Source organism: Cyanistes caeruleus, chromosome 16 (genome assembly GCF_971803275.1).
Source record: "Cyanistes caeruleus chromosome 16, bCyaCae1.hap1.1, whole genome shotgun sequence".
NCBI classification, from domain to species: domain Eukaryota; kingdom Metazoa; phylum Chordata; class Aves; order Passeriformes; family Paridae; genus Cyanistes; species Cyanistes caeruleus.
The window spans coordinates 17,126,789-17,144,789 of record NC_141716.1 but is presented as its reverse complement, the minus strand read 5'-3'; the positions used below and the strand labels follow the sequence as shown (position 1 = coordinate 17,144,789).

Here is an 18,001-nt window from a genome sequence, read left to right as displayed (position 1 = left end):
AGGCAGCTTGATAGAAGACACTATCAAGGAGTCCATTGTAAGTGTCACTACAGCAAACACGGGTGCAACACTTCTCTCCTCAGGCTCAGCACAAGAGAAGGTCAGTTCAGAAGCCCACCCTGATAGCGAGCAGCAGATGGGCTGTGTCAAGCAACTATGTGTGGTGTGATGTGTCACAATGTGTCACTGTTGCAAGGCAGAAAACCAACAAGGTCAATCTTCCTCTGACAAAAACTTCTAGCACTTGGAGTTTTTCCTGTATTTACATGTCTTCTGATAGAAATAGGAAAGGTCAAAGACTCAGTGCAAGCAGGTGAAAGAAATGGTGTGACTGGTGCAATCTCAAGGCACTGAACACCCACAGTGTGCAAGGGAGAGTGTGGCTGCAGGCAGCTCTCTTTTACCAAAGTGCTACAGGTAGCCAGGGTTAGCTTGAATCTGCATCACCTTGATTTCTGGCAGTTTCAGCAGGGGCCACCACTGCCATTTATAAAGTATGACACTAGCTGCTTGGGCACTTCAGCCGGAACCATCTGGGAAAGTGCTTCCTGGGGAGCCTGAAAAGAGAATAGAGAGAATAAATCAGAAATACCACGAAGAACAGATTTGGTAGCTTAGTGAAACATTATCTTAGAGAATTCAGAACTTCTTCCCCACTCATTCTGTTTTAAGAATTTCTTGCTACAGCTTTAGGAGCACTTCCAGTCAGTCTCAGTGTGCACTGCTGATGAAAACAACTCATTCTCACCTCAACTTCAGACTCACATAGCCTTTATATGGCCCCAGTCTGAAAAACTGCCCCAGCCACTAGCAATGTCTCTTATTTTGGGTTTTCATTTGAATCACTCAACCAAATTGACAGTGCGAAGTGCATGAATGCCAATGCCAACAGCGGAATTCAGCGAGCTGGTGAGTGACTGGACTGCTTTCCACAGCAGGGAAGACTGATTTCAACTTCAATCACTCATGGGCCTCAGTATCAGAGACTGACAATATTGCCATATCAGTTCTTGGCCTAAATGTTCACATCCCAGGACAGAGAACATCCCCTTTAACCCAGCAATAGCCAAGAGATAGTATGCATAATCAATTATACAATGAGAGCTCTCAAGAACTGCAAGACTGTGGGTGCGGAGGAGCCCGCTGAGCCCTAGATCCTGGCTCTCCCCTGGAGACAAGACACTTCTCTGTAAGAGAGACACAATGCGTCACTCCCAGGGTCTTTGAGTTAGATATGTTAAACTGTTGTGTTTCATTGGTGTTCCCCCCTGCTGTCCCACACCGATACAGGTATCTCGGGCTTCCCCCCGCCCCTCTCCTTCCCCATAAATATCCCGGGTTTTCCCCTGTTGGGTAGATTAGCTGTTCCTGGCTCCCTTCACCAGAGCTCTGGCTGAATAAAGGTTTGTGCTTAGCGGCACGCTAGACCAGCTTTCTTGTCCCTGCTTCCCGTGTCGCCTGCCCGCCGCCGCTGAGCTGAGCTGGCCTCACAAGCCTGAAGCTGCTCACGCGCTTCGACCCAGCCCTTTTCAGGGCTGCTTCTCTAGAGAAGTCGCGGTGCTCCGGGCTTTCCGACGCCGCGACACAAGACAGCAAGACATTGCTTTGAACACGCCAACATCTCAACTCTCACATCTCAACATCTCTCTCTCTCTTGCTGGGAACAAGCAGCACAGGCATGTCCTCTGAACATGCAGCTTGCTGCCTTGTCAAGACCACAGTCATTTTTAGGATGCATGCATCCTGGCACTGGAACTCTTCAGAATTTAAAAACAACATACATTTTTGAACTGTCGGAAAGGAACAAACTGAACAATGTCCCGTGCAGCTGGCTCTCCTGTCATAGATTGCAGAACACCACTGTCTCCATCAAGGAACTCCATTGCTTTAAAATCAGCTTCACCAGCACCAACAATGATAATGGGCATGGGCAGCTTAGAGGCATTAACATTTACTTGCCTAGTTTGGTCTAGATCAGTGATCTCTCTATCTGTGATGATCAGCAAGATAAAATATTGCTGAAACACATGAGAAAGCATCCAGTGAGGTATTTCAACACCAGAGCTCACATAACTGAAGGTAGATAAAGCACTCCCTTATGCTAGGAAAGGAATCAGATGTTGCTGTGCCTGAGACAAAACCAGAACATTAAAGAAACTCATGTTCATTTGCATTTTTTCCTATGCCTAATGATTTTCTTTCTGCCCTTCCAATATTCTCTGTACTAGAAAAAAAGAGAAAGGATTAAGTTCAATTTATAAAGAACTTTTGCATCAATTGGCAAAAATTACTACTAAATTAACACAGCTACATACACAATTCACTGACAGGCACTGTTTTAGTGACTGGTGTTTAGAAAGGCTAGAGATACTTAACATCCCTGCAGTATAACTCAAAAAGGCTTGGTTCTTTTGTTACCAATAATTTAAATTAGAAGCATTAGAAGTATTAGAAATCTCAAAATACAAGAGTGATAAATAATATGAGATGCTCTTGAGATAACATGAAGGGAAGAATAGAGGAGCTTTTCCAGAAAGAAAGGAGCACCTCAAACCAATGCTGTAGTATGGCAAAATGTTTAAAATTTTTATAGTTTTCCAGAAGTTGAATACCTGGCTCTGAAATGAGCAACTGCTGTATCTTGAGATTTCTAATGCTTCTAATGCTTCTAATTTAAAATAAAAATATATTACATAAATAATTATTATAAATATTATTGATAAATTATTAAGATATTAATATTAAAGAATTTTTTTTAAAAAAATAAGATAAAACTGAATTTCCAATTCCAAAGCACAGTTAACACAAATTTCTGTACCTGATTGCTGACAGATTCTTTACTTAATAGTTAGGTTTAAATCAGAAAGAAAAAGTAGAAATATTTAACACATTACGAGAATTAGGATGATTTCTCCAAAATGCTGGGAAGGTTAAAAAATACCCTCAGAAATGTAAGAAATAGATCTCCTTAGCCCAAGTGCCTCACAGTGTGGGAAATATATTTGATATACACACAAACATTAAGTAGCACCAAAAATACTGACACAGCTAGGTGGTAAAACAAGCAGCACATGTCAAAGTTCTTTCTGACTGGTCTGTCAAAATGAAATCAGCTAAAAATCTATCAGGACATCCAAGTTCTTCATCCTTAAGCAAAATGAATGAAATTTAAAGAAATTAAGTAAAATTTTAACAGCAACCATGGCCACAGCAGCACACAAACAACTCTTACCAACCATAGAGAAACATGGATGCTCTGCAACCAGCACACTGATTTAACAGTTCTCAGACTCCATGCCATTATGGTGGGACATATAGTCAAGCCCTCTGGTAGTTTCTTAGAGGCTTCTTCTCAACATTGTTGAAAGCAAAATTGTTTGGCACAAAACTATTCAATGTGCATGTCCTACAGGGGACAGAGCTGGGTAAGAGAGATTAGAGTGAGGCAACTGCTGCTTCAGTCCAACTGGTCTAACAGGCAACACAGCACTCCTGTACAATGCGACAGTAAGTACAGTGCCAGCAAACTGGGAGAGAAATAAGTATCACTTAAACAATGACAGTAATCTGTCTACCCAGTATTGGTTCATATCAGTACATACCAAGAGAACATTGATATGCTCTCTGTAGGCTGACAACCTAGAAGACCAAACTTGGGATTCCAAAGAAGGAAGATAACATCAATTTCCTATTCCATATTCAGGAAAACAGAAACATCAACCCAAAGCTGATCCACAGTAGAGGCCTTTACACTCACTGCAGGAGTTCCTTGTAGCAGTGAGTGTGCTGCAAACCTCGCCACATGGTTTATAATAAGAGAGAAGTTGGTTGGCCTGAAGAGTCAGATCTGAGGCAGAATCTGGTGCAGTAGGAATCCACTATTCCTTGGATCCCTACAACACAAGGAAGTAAAGCTGACACAAGAACCTGCAATTCCTCCAGTTATTATTTTATAAGTGTTACTAAACAACATAGCCAGAAGACAACTCACACAGCTGTGAACTCCTGAAGGGCAAATAAGCAGCAGTATAACAGGAAATGCAGGAAACATATAGATGAAAACAGTGGACAGGTGCAGATTTGATTTATACATTTCTTCCCCATTCTGCAATTCTTCACGTCATTCTTTGTGCTTTTAACATCACAAAGCTCAGAATTCTAGCTTTTGAGCTGGCAGGGCTGATTGAGAAGGCTTTAAACTAGGTTTGAAGGAGGAAGGCAGAAAGACCAGGTTGGCAGACATGAGCCTAATGTTGGCATGCCAGCATCAGGGGTGAAATCAAAAGCCCTGCTGAGGTGCATTTATACTCTGCTGACTTTGAAGTGTGTGAGTATCACAAAAACACACTTGCACACTTACAGAGACAAGCCAGGGAGTCCTATGCCAAAAGAAAAGCAGAAGGGAAACAGCAGAAAATTATCTCAAAGGAATTATGAACGTTCCTCCAAGAAGGTGATACAGCCAACAGCCCAGCTGAGTGATTTACAGTAATGGCCAGAGCATGGGCAACAAACAGGAGGACATGGAAGCCATTTGGGCTGCTAGAAAGACTAGCCGTTTTGGTGCTGTTATTGAAACTTGGTGGGACACTCATGGGAGTCCCATCACAAGAGTACAGCTATTGATAGCTACAGGCTGTGAGGAAGGAACAGGAGAGTAAGGAGAGATGGAGGGGCTGCCCTCTATATCAAGGGGTGAAATGAGTGTGAGGAGCTGCTTCTAAAGAACAGCCATGTGGGTAAAAAATAATCTCTAGGTAAAAATCAATGACCATGGCAACAAAGGAAACTTTATGGTTGGGGTCTACTACAGGCTGCCTGAACAAGTGAAGCCTGTTGATGAAGACTTTCTGCTCCAGCTACCAAATGTACCAGAAACATTGTGCTCACAGGCTCTTGTCCTGCTGGGGGACTTCAACTGTCCTGATATCTGTTGGGAACAGAACAGTGAGCTGTAGGCAATCCAGGAGACTCCTGGAAAGCATGAAGGATTCTTGACCCAGGTAATCAACAGACCTGCCAGAGAGGATGTCTTACTGGATCTGTTGATCAACACAAAGCAGCTAATTGGGAACATTAAGATCAGAGGCAGCCTGCACTGCGGTGATCATGCGCCTGTGGAATTGTCAGTCCTGAGAAATATGGGTCAGGTAAGAGTAAAGTTAGGCCCCTGAAGGTTAGGAAAGCAGACTTCCAGCTCTTCAGGGAAATAGTCAGTGGGATACCCTAGGATACTGCCGTGAGGGACAAGGGAGAAGAACTGAGCTTGGCAGATTTTTAAGGAAACCTTCCACAGAACACAAGTGCTAGCAATCCCGGGAGCAAGAAACCAGGCAAGGAAGGCAAGAGACCAGCACAGCTGAGTACGGAACTGCTGGTCAAACTAAAAGCAAAGGAACAGATGCATAGTTGAAGCTAAGACAGGTGACCCAGGAAGCGTATAAAGTTTAGTTGTGTAGGGATGACCAAGGTGGAGCTGGAACTGAATCTGGCAAGGTAAGCAAAGAGTAAAAGGAAAGGTTTCTACAGGCCCATTAACCAGAAAAGAAAAGTCAAACCTCCTGATCAAAAATGCTGGAAAACTGGTAACAACAGGTGAGGAGGCTGCGGTACCCAATACCTTTTTTGCCTCAGTCTTCAATGACAAATGCTCCTTCCACACCTCTTTGAGTGCATGGACAGCAGAATGAGGATTGGAGGAGTAAAGTCCATCCCACTGTAAGTAAAGATCAGGTACCTCTCCTGAGGTATTTGAATGTACTTAAGTCTATGGGACCCATAGATGCACCCCAGAGCCCTGAGTGAATTGTCTGACGGAATTACCAAGCCACTCTCCATGATATTTGAAAACTCATGGCAGTCAGGCAAAGTCTTCAGTGACTGGAAAAGGGGAAACGCTGTCCTCATCTTTTAAAAGGGTAGAAAGGAGGACCCTGGGAACTACCAGCCTGTCAGCCTCACCCCTGTGCCTGGGAAGATCATGGAACAGACCCTCCTGGAAGCTCTGCTAAGGACATGGAGGTGACTCAGGACAGTCAGCATAGCTTCACCAAGGGCAAGTCCTCCCTGACCAACCCAGTGGCCTTGTACAATGGCATAGCTGAGTAGACAAGGGAGGGGACATGGATGTCATTTATCTGGACTTCTGTAAAGCCTTTAACACAGATCCCCACAACATCCTTCTCTCTAAATTGGAGAGAGATGGTTTTGATGAGTGGACTGTTAGACAGATAAAATGCTTGGACAGTCACATCCAGAGAGTAGTGCTCAAAGGCTCAGAGTCCCAATGGACATCAGTGACAAGTGGGGTCACTCAGGCATCCATACTGGGACAAGTGTTATTTAATATCTTCATTAGTACATGAAGAGAACAAGTGTACCCTCAGCAGGTTTGCAGATGACACATCTGAAGGACAGGACCATTCAGAGGGACCTGGTCAAGCCTGAGAAGTGGCCCATGGGAATCTCATAAGGTTTAAGAAGGCCAGATGCTGGTGCTTCACTTGGGTTGGGTATCAGTTCCAGTATCAATCCAGACTGGGGCAGGAACAGATTGAGAACAACCCTGATAAGAAGGATTTAGGGGTGCTGGTGGATGAGAGGCTGCACACACCTGATGCAAAAAAACAGAGACTAAGAAGGGGATTTGGCTGCACTGCTTCTCTGGTGTAGAAAACAAGCTTTAATCATAAGTGCTGATCAGTTTTATGATACAGCTACATGGACTAATGTTGGTACAGAACTTTGGGGATCTATTCAAACGGGGACAAAGAAGCTGGAAAGGTGGTATCTACTTATCATGCTTTACGGCTAATGGTAGAAGCAATGAAAGGATGGGCTTGTGTTGCAGCAGCTGCTGCTTGAGCTATTGCAGCAGCTGAAAAAGATAGAAAGAATGACAAAGAAGAAAATTATTTATTGAAAACAAATTATATTAAGACCCCAAAAACTGTGTGGCCGGTGTCCAAGAGTGAATTTTGGAGAAGAAGGGATATTGTATTGACATAGATCCATGGGTGCCTCAACCCTTTCCCTCGGCACCACCATTGCCTGTATGCCTAGTATGCCTGCACATCCTTCACCTTTTCAGCCCCACCTGCTCCATCAGCACAGCAAAGCCCACTTGCTCCGTCAGCACAGCAAACTGATCTATCTCCTATGGAATTTGATGAGGACTTACCAGAAACATTTTACCCTAAACTTCGGTCTGAACAACTTGTTCATTTGTTTCAAGAACAAGAAAAGGCAATGTCTGAGCTTTTGAATCATATGCAAAGGTTAGATAAGGGATCCTTAAAATGGGCCATTCAGGATGCATATCAGAAAGCCCATCAAGCTGTTAGGGATGGTTTAAAAGCAGTTGAAGAAAAGGTTTGTGTACCAGAAAAAGTAGGTGTTGCTAGAGGGCAGAGAGAGCCTGAAAAAAATTCTTCTAAGACTCAAATCATCAAGGAAATGCTGCAAGCTAAAGAGTTAAACTAGAAGATGCATAAAGTAAATGTTAGAGAAAAGAGAAATGCGCCCAGAGAAAGCTGACAGTTATCTACGTAGTAAATTTGGATGAGGTCTGACTCAAGAAGAGTGTTAGGTTTATGGAAAATATAAATCAGATGGTGAAAAAGGAGACAGTAATGATTCTATTTCAGTTCCACTTCAGAAGTTTAATGATTGTTTACAAGGGAAGAAGGACAAATCAAACAATTCATAGATGTGTCCATCTCCATCTGGACCAGTTCCTCCTCCAGGTCCTCCTCCATAAGATCCTAGTTATAGAATCACAGAATCACAGAATCACTAGGTTGGAAGAGACCTTCAAGATCATAGAGTCTAACCAATGCCCTAATACTTCAACCAAACCATGGCACTGAGTACCATATCCAGTCTTTTTTTAAACACATCCAGGGATGGTGATTCCACCACCTCCCCAGGCAGACCATTCCAGTATTTTATCACTCTTTCCATGAAGAACTTTTTCCTAATGTCCAACTTAAATTTCCCCTGGCGCAACTTGAGACTGTGTCCTCTTGTTCTGTCAGTGCTGCCTAGTAAAAGAGACCGACCCCCACCTGACTACAAGCACCTTTCAGGGAGTTGTAGAGAGTGATAAGGTCACTTCTGAGTCTCCTTTTCTCCAGGCTAAACAACCCCAGCTCCCTCAGCCGTTCTTCACAGGGCTTGTGTTCTAAGCCCCTCACTAGCTTCCTTGCCTCTTCTGGACGCACTCAAGTATCTCAATGTTCTTCCTAAACTGAGGGGCCCAGAACTTCACACAGAACTCAAGGTGTGGCCTCACCAGTGCCGAGTACAGGGGAAGAATGACCTCCCTGCTCCTGCTGGCCACACTGTTCCTGATACAGGCCAGGATGCTTTTAGCTTTCTTGGCCACCAGGGCACACTGCTGGCTCATAGTTGGGTTTCAACCAGCACCCCCAGGTCCCTTTCTACCTGGGCACTGTCCAGCCACACTATCCCTAGCCTGTAGTGCTGCAGGGGGTTATTGTGACCAAAATGCAGGACTCAGCACTTGGACTTGTTAAATTTTATCCCATTGGACTTTGCCCATTCATCTAAATGTTGCAAGACTCTCTGCAGATCCCTCCTACCTTCCAACAGATTGACACATGCTCCCAGCTTAGTGTCATCTGCAAATGTATTAATGTAGGACTCAATACCCTCATCCATGTCATCAATAAAAATATTGAACAGAACAGGCCCCAGCACAGACCCCTGAGGGACACCAGTGGTGACTGGCTGCCAGCTGGATGCAGCACCATTCACCACCACTCTCTGGGCCCAGCCCTCCAGCCAGTTCTAAACCCAGCAAAGAGTGCTCCTGTCCAAGCTGAGGGTTGCCAGCTTTTTCAGGAGTGTGCTGTAAGATACAGTGTCAAGGGCCTTCCTGAAGTCCAAATAGACATCATCCACAGCCTTTCCACTATCCACCAGGTGGGTCACCTGGTCATAAAAGGAGACCAGGTTGGTCAAACATGACCTACCTCTCCTAAACCCATGTTGGCTGGGTCTGATACCCTGGCCATCCTGTAAGTGCTGCATGATGGCACTCAGTATAAACTGTTCCATTACCTTACCAGGTACTGAGGTCAGGCTGACTGGCCTATAATTACTAGGATCCTCCTTTCCACCCTTTTTGTGAATGGGTGTCACATTGGCCAGCTTCCAGTCATCTGGAACCTCACTAGTGAGCCAGGACTGCTGGTAAATGATGGAGAGCAGCTTCGCAAGCTCATCTGCCAGCTCCCTCATCACCCTAGGATGGATCCCATCTGGGCTTATAGATTTACGAACATCCAAGCAACTCAACAATTCTCTGACTGCTTCCTCTTGGATAACAGGGGGACCATTCTGCTCCCTGCCACCATCTACCAACCCAGGAGGACAGCTGTCCTGAAGGCAAATTGCTTTCCCACTAAAGACTGAGGCAAAAAAGGCATTAAGTACTTCTGCCTTCTCCTCATTGTAACTTTTCTTTAAAAACTCTTTTTTCTGTTTCTCTGATTCTGCTGCATCTCTTCTGTATTTTTCTGTCTCATCCTGGATCTCTCAGCCTCCTTTGGACGGAATTCTTTTGGGATCCTCCCTCATGGGGAGCCCTGCTTATCTCAGTTCTTATGATTTGAAGAAAACTCCCGAGCTCGTTAGAATCTTGTTTCTCGTGTTTATTAGAAGGTCATCACAAAACTTAACAGGTCTCTCCAGGCTGGCTACACAAAGTTAATCTTTGCAATCTGGTACATTTCTTTCTTCTGATGGTACAAGCAAGGCCTTGTGGCACACTTCATGACTGATGCACAAAATGGCTCCGAAATACACAGTTCTTTTATCTTTATACCTATTTTCACCCAATTAACAATAGACACATATATTATTTTTCTTAATGACCCAATGACCCTTTGCCTATGTGCTACACTGCGGCATTTTCTGTCCAATCATTTACTATTACCCAAAAACCTCTAGGAGAAAAACATGAAGAAGAAAGAAGAAGGGACAAGAGATAACACCCTAAATCCTCCATCTTGTCTCTTGTTCTCTAACTTTTTCACCCAGTAATTTAAAAAAAACTTTCTGATCTACACACTTATACTTTTAGTTTTTCTATCTAACTTTAACAGTTGTTTTCATGTATAACCATGAAAACATGCTCATCAATTTCATATTATATGAAATTCAGTGTTTTTCTGGATCTTAAAACTAAGTATCAGAAACAAGGGCACACACTCTGTATCTCAGACTCCAACACTCATCTGCGATTACTAAGTTCCCTCCCTTATCCAATAAAGAACAATAAAGAACAAAGGTTGGTCTTACCTCTTCTCTTGCTGTTAATATATTTGTAAAAACATTTTTTATTGTCCTTTACAGAAGTCGACATTTTAAGTTCAAACTGAGATTTGGCCTAATTCCTTTTCTACATGATCTAGCAGCCCCCTTAAATACTTCCTGAGAGAACTGACTCTCCTTCCTGTAAAAGATGTTCTGAAGATTCTCTCATCTGTCTCACAACCGTCTCAAGGACAGAGACTGTGGCCCTGAATATCACAAGGGACTTGGTTTAGGGGTTTGGGCCTAGCTGAGGTGGATGTTTGCTAAGTGATTGTTTGCAGGTGGTTGCAGGGTACACTGCCCTCGTTCCTGCTGTTGAGCAGAGGTTTGTGCCTGGTACCCTGCGCAATGGGTTTCCACGACACATTGCCCTCGCTCCTGCTGGTGAGCAAAGACTTGCAAGATGTGGTTTGCTCTGTACCCTACACCTGCCCCTGCACAATGGAATTCATCACAATGATCATCAATCTCATCTGGTTTTGGCCCTGCGCCCCTCGCTTTATAAAAGACTATGAAATCACACCCCAAATTTACCTTCCTTTGAGATCTCCCCAACGGAGAGACGACTGCGTTGTTGGACGGCTGAGTGGACTTCAGCGTTGGTAGATGTAATCCCCATACTCTCTTTTTCTTATGCTTTGCTTTCTCCTCTTTTCCCTCTATGGCATATTAGTGATGATGAGCACTCAATAAAGTGTGTTTTGCTGTTTAAGTCCTTGGTTTGCCGATAATCTTTTGTACTCTAAGACTGGCTAAAAGAACCACATCGCGAATCCCACCTTGCGGATCGTGACACTTCCAAAGATGATACATCCTTTTTTCATTTCTAAGTTCCTCCAGAACCTCCTTGCCCCTCCAGACTGGACATTTACCTTGTCGACTTGTCATTCAGCATACAGGCCCAGTCTGTTCCTGTGCCCTCAAGAACTGTTTGAAAGTGCATCCACCTTTCCTGGACTCCTTTATTTTTAAGGGCTGCTTCCCAAGGAACTCTTTGAATAAGCCTCCTGAAGAGGCCAAAATTTGCCTTCCAGAAGTCCAATGTCTTATTTTTCTTCCTCCTGATTTCACTAAGTATCAAGAATTCTATTATTTCGTGATCACTGTGCCCCAAGCAGCCTTTAGCCACCACGTAGCTCACCAGCCCATCTCTATTTGCAAACAGCAGATCTAACATAGCCCCTCCCCTGGTGAACTCACCCACCAGCTGCAACAAAAAATTGTCTTCCATGCACTCTAAAAATTTCCTGGACTGCCTCTTTTTTACTGTATTAAGCTCCCAGCAGATATCTGGCAGATTGAAGTCACCTACAAGAGCAAGGGCTGGTGGTCCTGAGACATTCTCCAGCTGTTTATGGAATAAATTGTCCACCTCTTTTTCCTGGTTGGGTGGACAATAACAGACTCCCAGCAGGATGTCAGCCTTGTTGGCCTTCCCCTTAATTCTCACCCATAGACATTCAACTTGGTCATCACTAGTTTCAATACCTTATGGTGTCATAACCCTCCCTAACATAAAAGGCCACCCCTCTACTTCTTCTCCCTTTCCTGTCTCTTCTGAAGAGCTTGTAGCCATTCAGCGCAGTGCTTCGACCATGTGAGTCGTCCCACCCCATTTCTGTGGTGGCAACTGCATCATGGCTTTGCTGTTGCACCACGGCCTCCAGCTCCTCTTGTTACTCATGCTGTGCACATTGGTATACATGTGCCTCAGCTGGGCTACTGATTTCACCCCCAACTCAGGTTTTCCACCCTTGGGCCTGCTTCCAGACAACCCAGGTACATCCCCTTCCCCCTTCAAACTTAGTTTAAAGCCCTCTCAACGAGGTCTGGCAGTTCATGAGCTAAAAACCTTCTGCCCTTAACAGAGATGGAGTCCATCTGGTTCTAGCAGGGCAGGTGCCGTAAAACTTGCCCCATGATCAAAGAACCCAAAATTTTTCCAATTACACCAACTCTTAAGCCATTTGTTGATGATGTGAGTTTTCCTATTCCTTTCACCATTTTTCTCAGCCACTAAAGGACTGAGGAAAAGATCACCTGTGCCCCTGCCCTATCAACCATTTGACCTAATACCCTAAAGTCCCTTCTAATTGCCCTGACACTCCTCTTTTCAATGTCATCACTGCCAGCCTGAAGTATCAGCAGTGGGTAATAATCAGAGGGCCGAATCAGCCCAGGAAGTCTCTCAGTGATAATCCCATACCCAGGCCCCAGGAAGGCAGCAGACCTCCCTGCTGGGAGGGGTGAGTCCAGTCGACATACGGGGCCCTCTGTTCCCCTCAGAAGGGAGTCACCTACTACTATTACCCTTCTTTTCTTTTTAATGTTAGAGTTGATGATCTGTCTTCAAGATGAATCTTGGTTGGGAGGTTTACTGGGCATGTAATTTTCTCCTAAATCATCAAAATTATAATCATAATCATCAAAATATCTGGCTGACTCTAGATGCAGGGGTTCATACCTATTCTGAAGTGGTACCAGTCTAGGGGATGGGGGTTGGGAGGAATTTTTATTATCTCACTGAGCAGGGATCCATTCCCAACCCCCTTCATCTACCAGGTGCTCTTCAATTGTCTTACAAGGGGAGGCATGGGAGTCCTCTGACTCTTGGTGGACCTCTCTCAAGGATGAAAGAGCTGAACTCCACCAATCTTTCCCAATTTCCCTTTCACTTTCCTTAATACTCCTTAGCCTTTCAACTTCCTCTCTCAGCTCGGCCACCAGCAAAAGAAGATCATTCACCTGTTCACACTACAGGCAGGTTTCCTCCGCAACACCCCCTGATGCCACTGATAAACACTCCACACAGGAATGGGTCTAGACAGACACATCCTTTTTGGAGGGTTTCATTCAGTTACCTACACTTGTACTAAACACAATTTGAGATCGTGTAACAACCATTACTAACAGAGACCCAAAAAAACCAAACCAAACAAACTCAAAAACAAAGACCTTACCAGCTAGAAAGAAACCTGCAGCCCTGCCTGCTTGCCCTGCCTGCACGAACTGCCCTGCAAATTGTCCTGCCACACCCTCAGACAAGTGCCATGCCCCTGTTTGCCTGCTCTTGTTCACCGTGCTCCAGGTCACCGTGCTCCCTACAGGCCTCTTATAGTCAGCCACTCACAATGAAGAATGACGAGCGAAGGAAGCTCCACCCCACTCCTGCATGACTCACAAAGCAAGAAATATAAAGAAGGACAAAGATGGAGTGAGGTTATCGAACATGCAGTTATCGAAGGACAAATGTTACCATCGAGTATCACTGCCATGCCAGTCTACTCGCAGGGTGATCAATGATTTTGGCATCCAATTGATTGGAAAACTGTCAGTCAATTGCAACGGAAATGGATTTTGGATATGATAATAAGTTATGAGTGTAATACAATCCTTTTTTCGAAATCAGAACCTTATGCGTACTGATATTAGAACACTTTTAGAAATGATTCTTCCTCCTACTGCATTTATGCTGTTTAAAGACAAATGGCATGAAAGATGTGATGTTACTATGGTTGAAAACCTTAACCAGCTGGATGGAAATGACCCTTTATGGTTTGCTACCCTCAACTTATGGGTACTGGACAATATCGAAGTGGGGCTGCATGAGCTGCCTTACATCCGTGTACAACTCAACAATCACAGGTGTTGACATTAACTGCACTGCAAGAATTGCCTCAAATTGGAACACCTAGCTTGCAATATCATAGAATAAGGCAGAAACCAGATGAAGTTTATTGATTGTCTCAAAGAAGCCTTAGACAGTGCACTCAATCTTTCACCTGATGCTAAAAAACAGTGGGAAAAGATTTAGGGTATCAGAATGCAAATCAGTGATGTCAACAAATAATTCTCAGTCTCCCTCAGGGGGCTAGCCTCAGTCAAATGGTAGAAGCATGTTCTAGACTACCACAACTCACGGAAGAGCAAGAGAAAGCCAATATTCATGCAAAATCCCTTGCAGCAGCTCTGCATCCCACAGTGATCCAAGGAAAGGAGGATTTAGGACCTAAGAGTATTAGGAAAAACGAAGGCTGTTTTCTGTGTGGGAAGCTTGATCATTTTAAACAATGCCCACAAGCAAAGAAGAGTGCACCAGCTACCCCATTTGTTGGTATCTGCAATCGCTGTAATAAGTTTGGACATAAGGCTAATGATTGTTGATCCAGATATAAGAAGGATGGAACTCCTTTGTCAGGAAACTTCCCAGAGAGTGCCTTGATGGGGAGTGACAAGACACCAAAATTCCCCCAAGATGAGCTTTCAGCAGCCACAGGAGGAAGTGCAGGCCTTGATTTGGCTGTGGGAGTCGACATCACAATAAAAGATGATTCGGTACATGTAATTCCCTCCAAAGTCACAGGCATGGATTAAGTGCATTATTGATAGGATGATCATCAGCTTCAAAACAAAGATTGATAATTATCCCTGGATTGACTCTGACTATACTGGACAAATTGGAATAATATTACGAGTATTGAATACTCCAGTCACATTACCAAAGGGTGACCACATTGATCAATTGATTCCATTTCAAGCATAGGTTTTCAAGGCTCAGAACAAAGAATGCAGAGACCAAAGATTCGGATCCACTGGTGCTGTGACTGTTACCTTTACATAAAAAATAGCAATAAACCAGTAAGGTCAATAACATTGCAAGGTTCAGATACACTCATAATTCAGTGTAATCAAGTTATGCTTGACACTGCTGCAGACGTTGCTGTTATACCTCAAGCTGCATGGCCACCTTCTTGGCCTTTAGCTCCAGCAGCCCACATGGTTGTAGGTATTGGTGGAGCATCGTCTATACAACAAAGTGCGCATTTTATTATCATTATTGATGACAAGGAAGGACTTAAGAGCACAAATTAAACCATACTAATTAAATTAAATTAAATTAAATTAAATTAAATTAAATTAAACATAATTTAATTTAATAATTTAATTAATTTAATTAATTTAATTAAACGTACACAAATGTGTACTACACACAACTTTGTGGTTGCTTGGTCAAGATATCTTATCCCAATGGGGATGTGTAATGCGCACACGTTTTTAGAAGCGGCCATTGCAACAAGCAGCCCATGTCCAACATTAAAGCTGAAATGGCTAATGGACACCCCTGTGTCGGCTGATCAATGGCCACTACCAGAAGAGAAGATCACTCATTTGAAAGAATTAGTGCAAGAACAATTGACTGCAGGGCATCTTGTGTAATCTATCAGCCCATGGAACATGCCTGTGTTCACCATCTAGAAAAAAATCAGGAAAACAGCGATTACTGAAAGATTTGCAAGCAGTCAATGCGGTCATGCAAGATATGGTAGCCTGGACTACCCAATCCAGCCATGCTCCCTCAAGATTGGGACATTGTGGTCATAGATCTGAAAGATTGTTTTTTCACTATTCTTCTTCATCCAGATGATCATGGAAAGTTTGCTTTTTCTGTGTCTTCTACCAACAGAGCAGAACCTGCCCAAAGGTATCATTGGGTTGTTTTACCACAAGGAATGAGAAATTCACCCACCATTTGCCAATGGTATGTGAACTTGGCACTGTGACTATTCCGAAAAAATCATCCTGAGTACATACTGTATCATTATATGGATGATTTGCTTCTGTGTCAACAAAGGATCATTTTTGATGTTTTAATCAGTGAGTTAACAAAAGTTTTGACAGTGATAGGGTTTATTGTAACCCCTGAAAAAGTATAAAGAACTGAGCCTTGGAAATATCTGGGAGTGACATTACACAAACAAACGGCCAGGCCACAAAAGCTTTCAATATCAAAGGAAGTTAAAACATTGAATGATGTGTAGAAATTAGTTGGAGACATTCAATAGATTTGAAATATTTGTGGTATCACCAACAGTGATATGCAACTTCTGTTTACATTATTACAAGGAGGTCACAATCCCCAAGAACCAAAGACCCTGACAGATTCTGTGTTACAAGCCTTAGAAAAAATTTCACTAAAACTAAGTACTAAGACTGCAACTCGTATTGATACCAATCAACCGTTACAACTCTTTGAGTATAATACTAAGTTAGAAGTTGCTGCCTTTTTAGGTCAGTGGTGTAAATGGCAGTCTGATCCACAATCATTGAATGGCTATTCTTATCACTCAGAGGACATGAAACAGTAACCCCAAGTGTAGAAGTTGTGGCAGGAGTCATTCAAAAGAGAGTGCAACAAGCTGTTGCAATTGCTGGAAAAGAACCTGATAAAGTAATCATCCCATATCCTCTGGACCTGATTCAATCAATGTGTGAATCTTCAATGACCTTTGCATTGGTCTGTCTAAACAGATCCTATCAGATTGATAATTATTACCCCAAACATCCATTAGTCAAAACTGCTTTGACTATGAAATCTGTACCTGTCATTAGTCGACAACCATTACATGCTTTGACAGTGTTTACTGATGCAAGTAGTAAAATCAAGGCAGCTGGATTTGTCTGACAAGAAGATGGAAAATGGCAAGCAGAGCGTTTTTATTGCAATACATCAGTGCAAGTTTTGAAACTGAAAGCAGCAATTGCTGTTTTGAATCAATGGGATTCTCAAGATCTAAATATTGTAACTGATTCTCTTTATGTTACTGGGGTAATACAGCATATAGAAAGGGCATTGTTAGGACATATAAATAATTCTGTGCTTTTTCAAGCCTTCTTAGATTTTAGAAATCTTGTCGATCATCAAATACATCGACTTTTTATCATGCACTTGAAAAGACATACTGGAATTCCTGGAGACCTCATAGAAGGTAACGCTCAAGTTGATCAGTTAGTGACTGTGGTTGTTGATAAAGATCAGACTATTCAAGAGGCATACCATTTGCATGCCTTCTTTCATCAGTCTGCCTCTGCTCTCCGTAAACAATTTGGAATTCCGAACGCACAAGCTCAAGGGTGATTGCAGCATGTCCTAAGTGTGCTGTTTTTACACCATTACAAGATGGAGGACCTAATCCTTGAGGACTTCAGCCTTGTGAGATTTGGCAAACTGATGTTACTGAATTTTCACCTTTAGGATGATTGCATTATGTGCACATGTCAGTGGATACCTCTTCAGCATTTGTGTGAGCTTCTGCCCATTCATCTGCTTCATCTGCTGTGGCTCAACAACACTGGACTCAAGCTTTTGCTGTGATGACACTTTTGCCCCAATAAGATCAAAACAAACAATAGCCCTGCATATTGAGCAGCTTCTACCACTAATTTTTTACAACATTGGGGTATTCAACTTCTCCAGCATTAATCGTATTCTTAAAAATCACTTTTCTATTTTGAAAAAAACAGGGGGAAACAGGGGGTTGTTATAAATTGGTTGAATAAAAATGGAGGACAAGACCATCTTCCTACAATAGTACACATGCAAACAAACAAATGTGATTTTACCTTTAAAAATATTCAACTTAATTTTTTTTCTCCCCAGACTGGGTAATGGGAGGGTCTGATGCAGTTATTAACCTGGGGAAGGGGTTATGCTCGTGTTTCCACAGGTAAAGATTCAGCTACATGGATTCATGCAAAGTGGGTTAAACCATGGTTACAGAAGAATAATGACATTAGATCTGTGTCCCGAAGCATGGAAGAGACATCAGCATCAAATGAACTTGGCATTAACACCACTGCTGACAGCCCTGCACCCTGACAA

At 43.1% G+C, this 18,001-nt stretch overlaps 1 protein-coding gene across 1 annotated transcript in view; it reads right to left on the bottom strand.

Moving 5' to 3' along the window:
• Positions 1 to 278: 278 nt before the first annotated feature.
• CPNE1 (copine 1) overlaps positions 279 to 18,001 on the bottom strand; it is a 72,446-nt gene continuing 54,723 nt past the window's right edge. The window contains 5 exon segments of the mRNA XM_086852735.1: positions 279 to 492; positions 495 to 557; positions 1,782 to 2,018; positions 3,758 to 3,865; positions 3,868 to 3,893. Of these exon segments, the coding sequence (XP_086708861.1) occupies positions 412 to 492; positions 495 to 557; positions 1,782 to 2,018; positions 3,758 to 3,865; positions 3,868 to 3,893 (515 nt within the window). The 3' untranslated portion in view covers positions 279 to 411.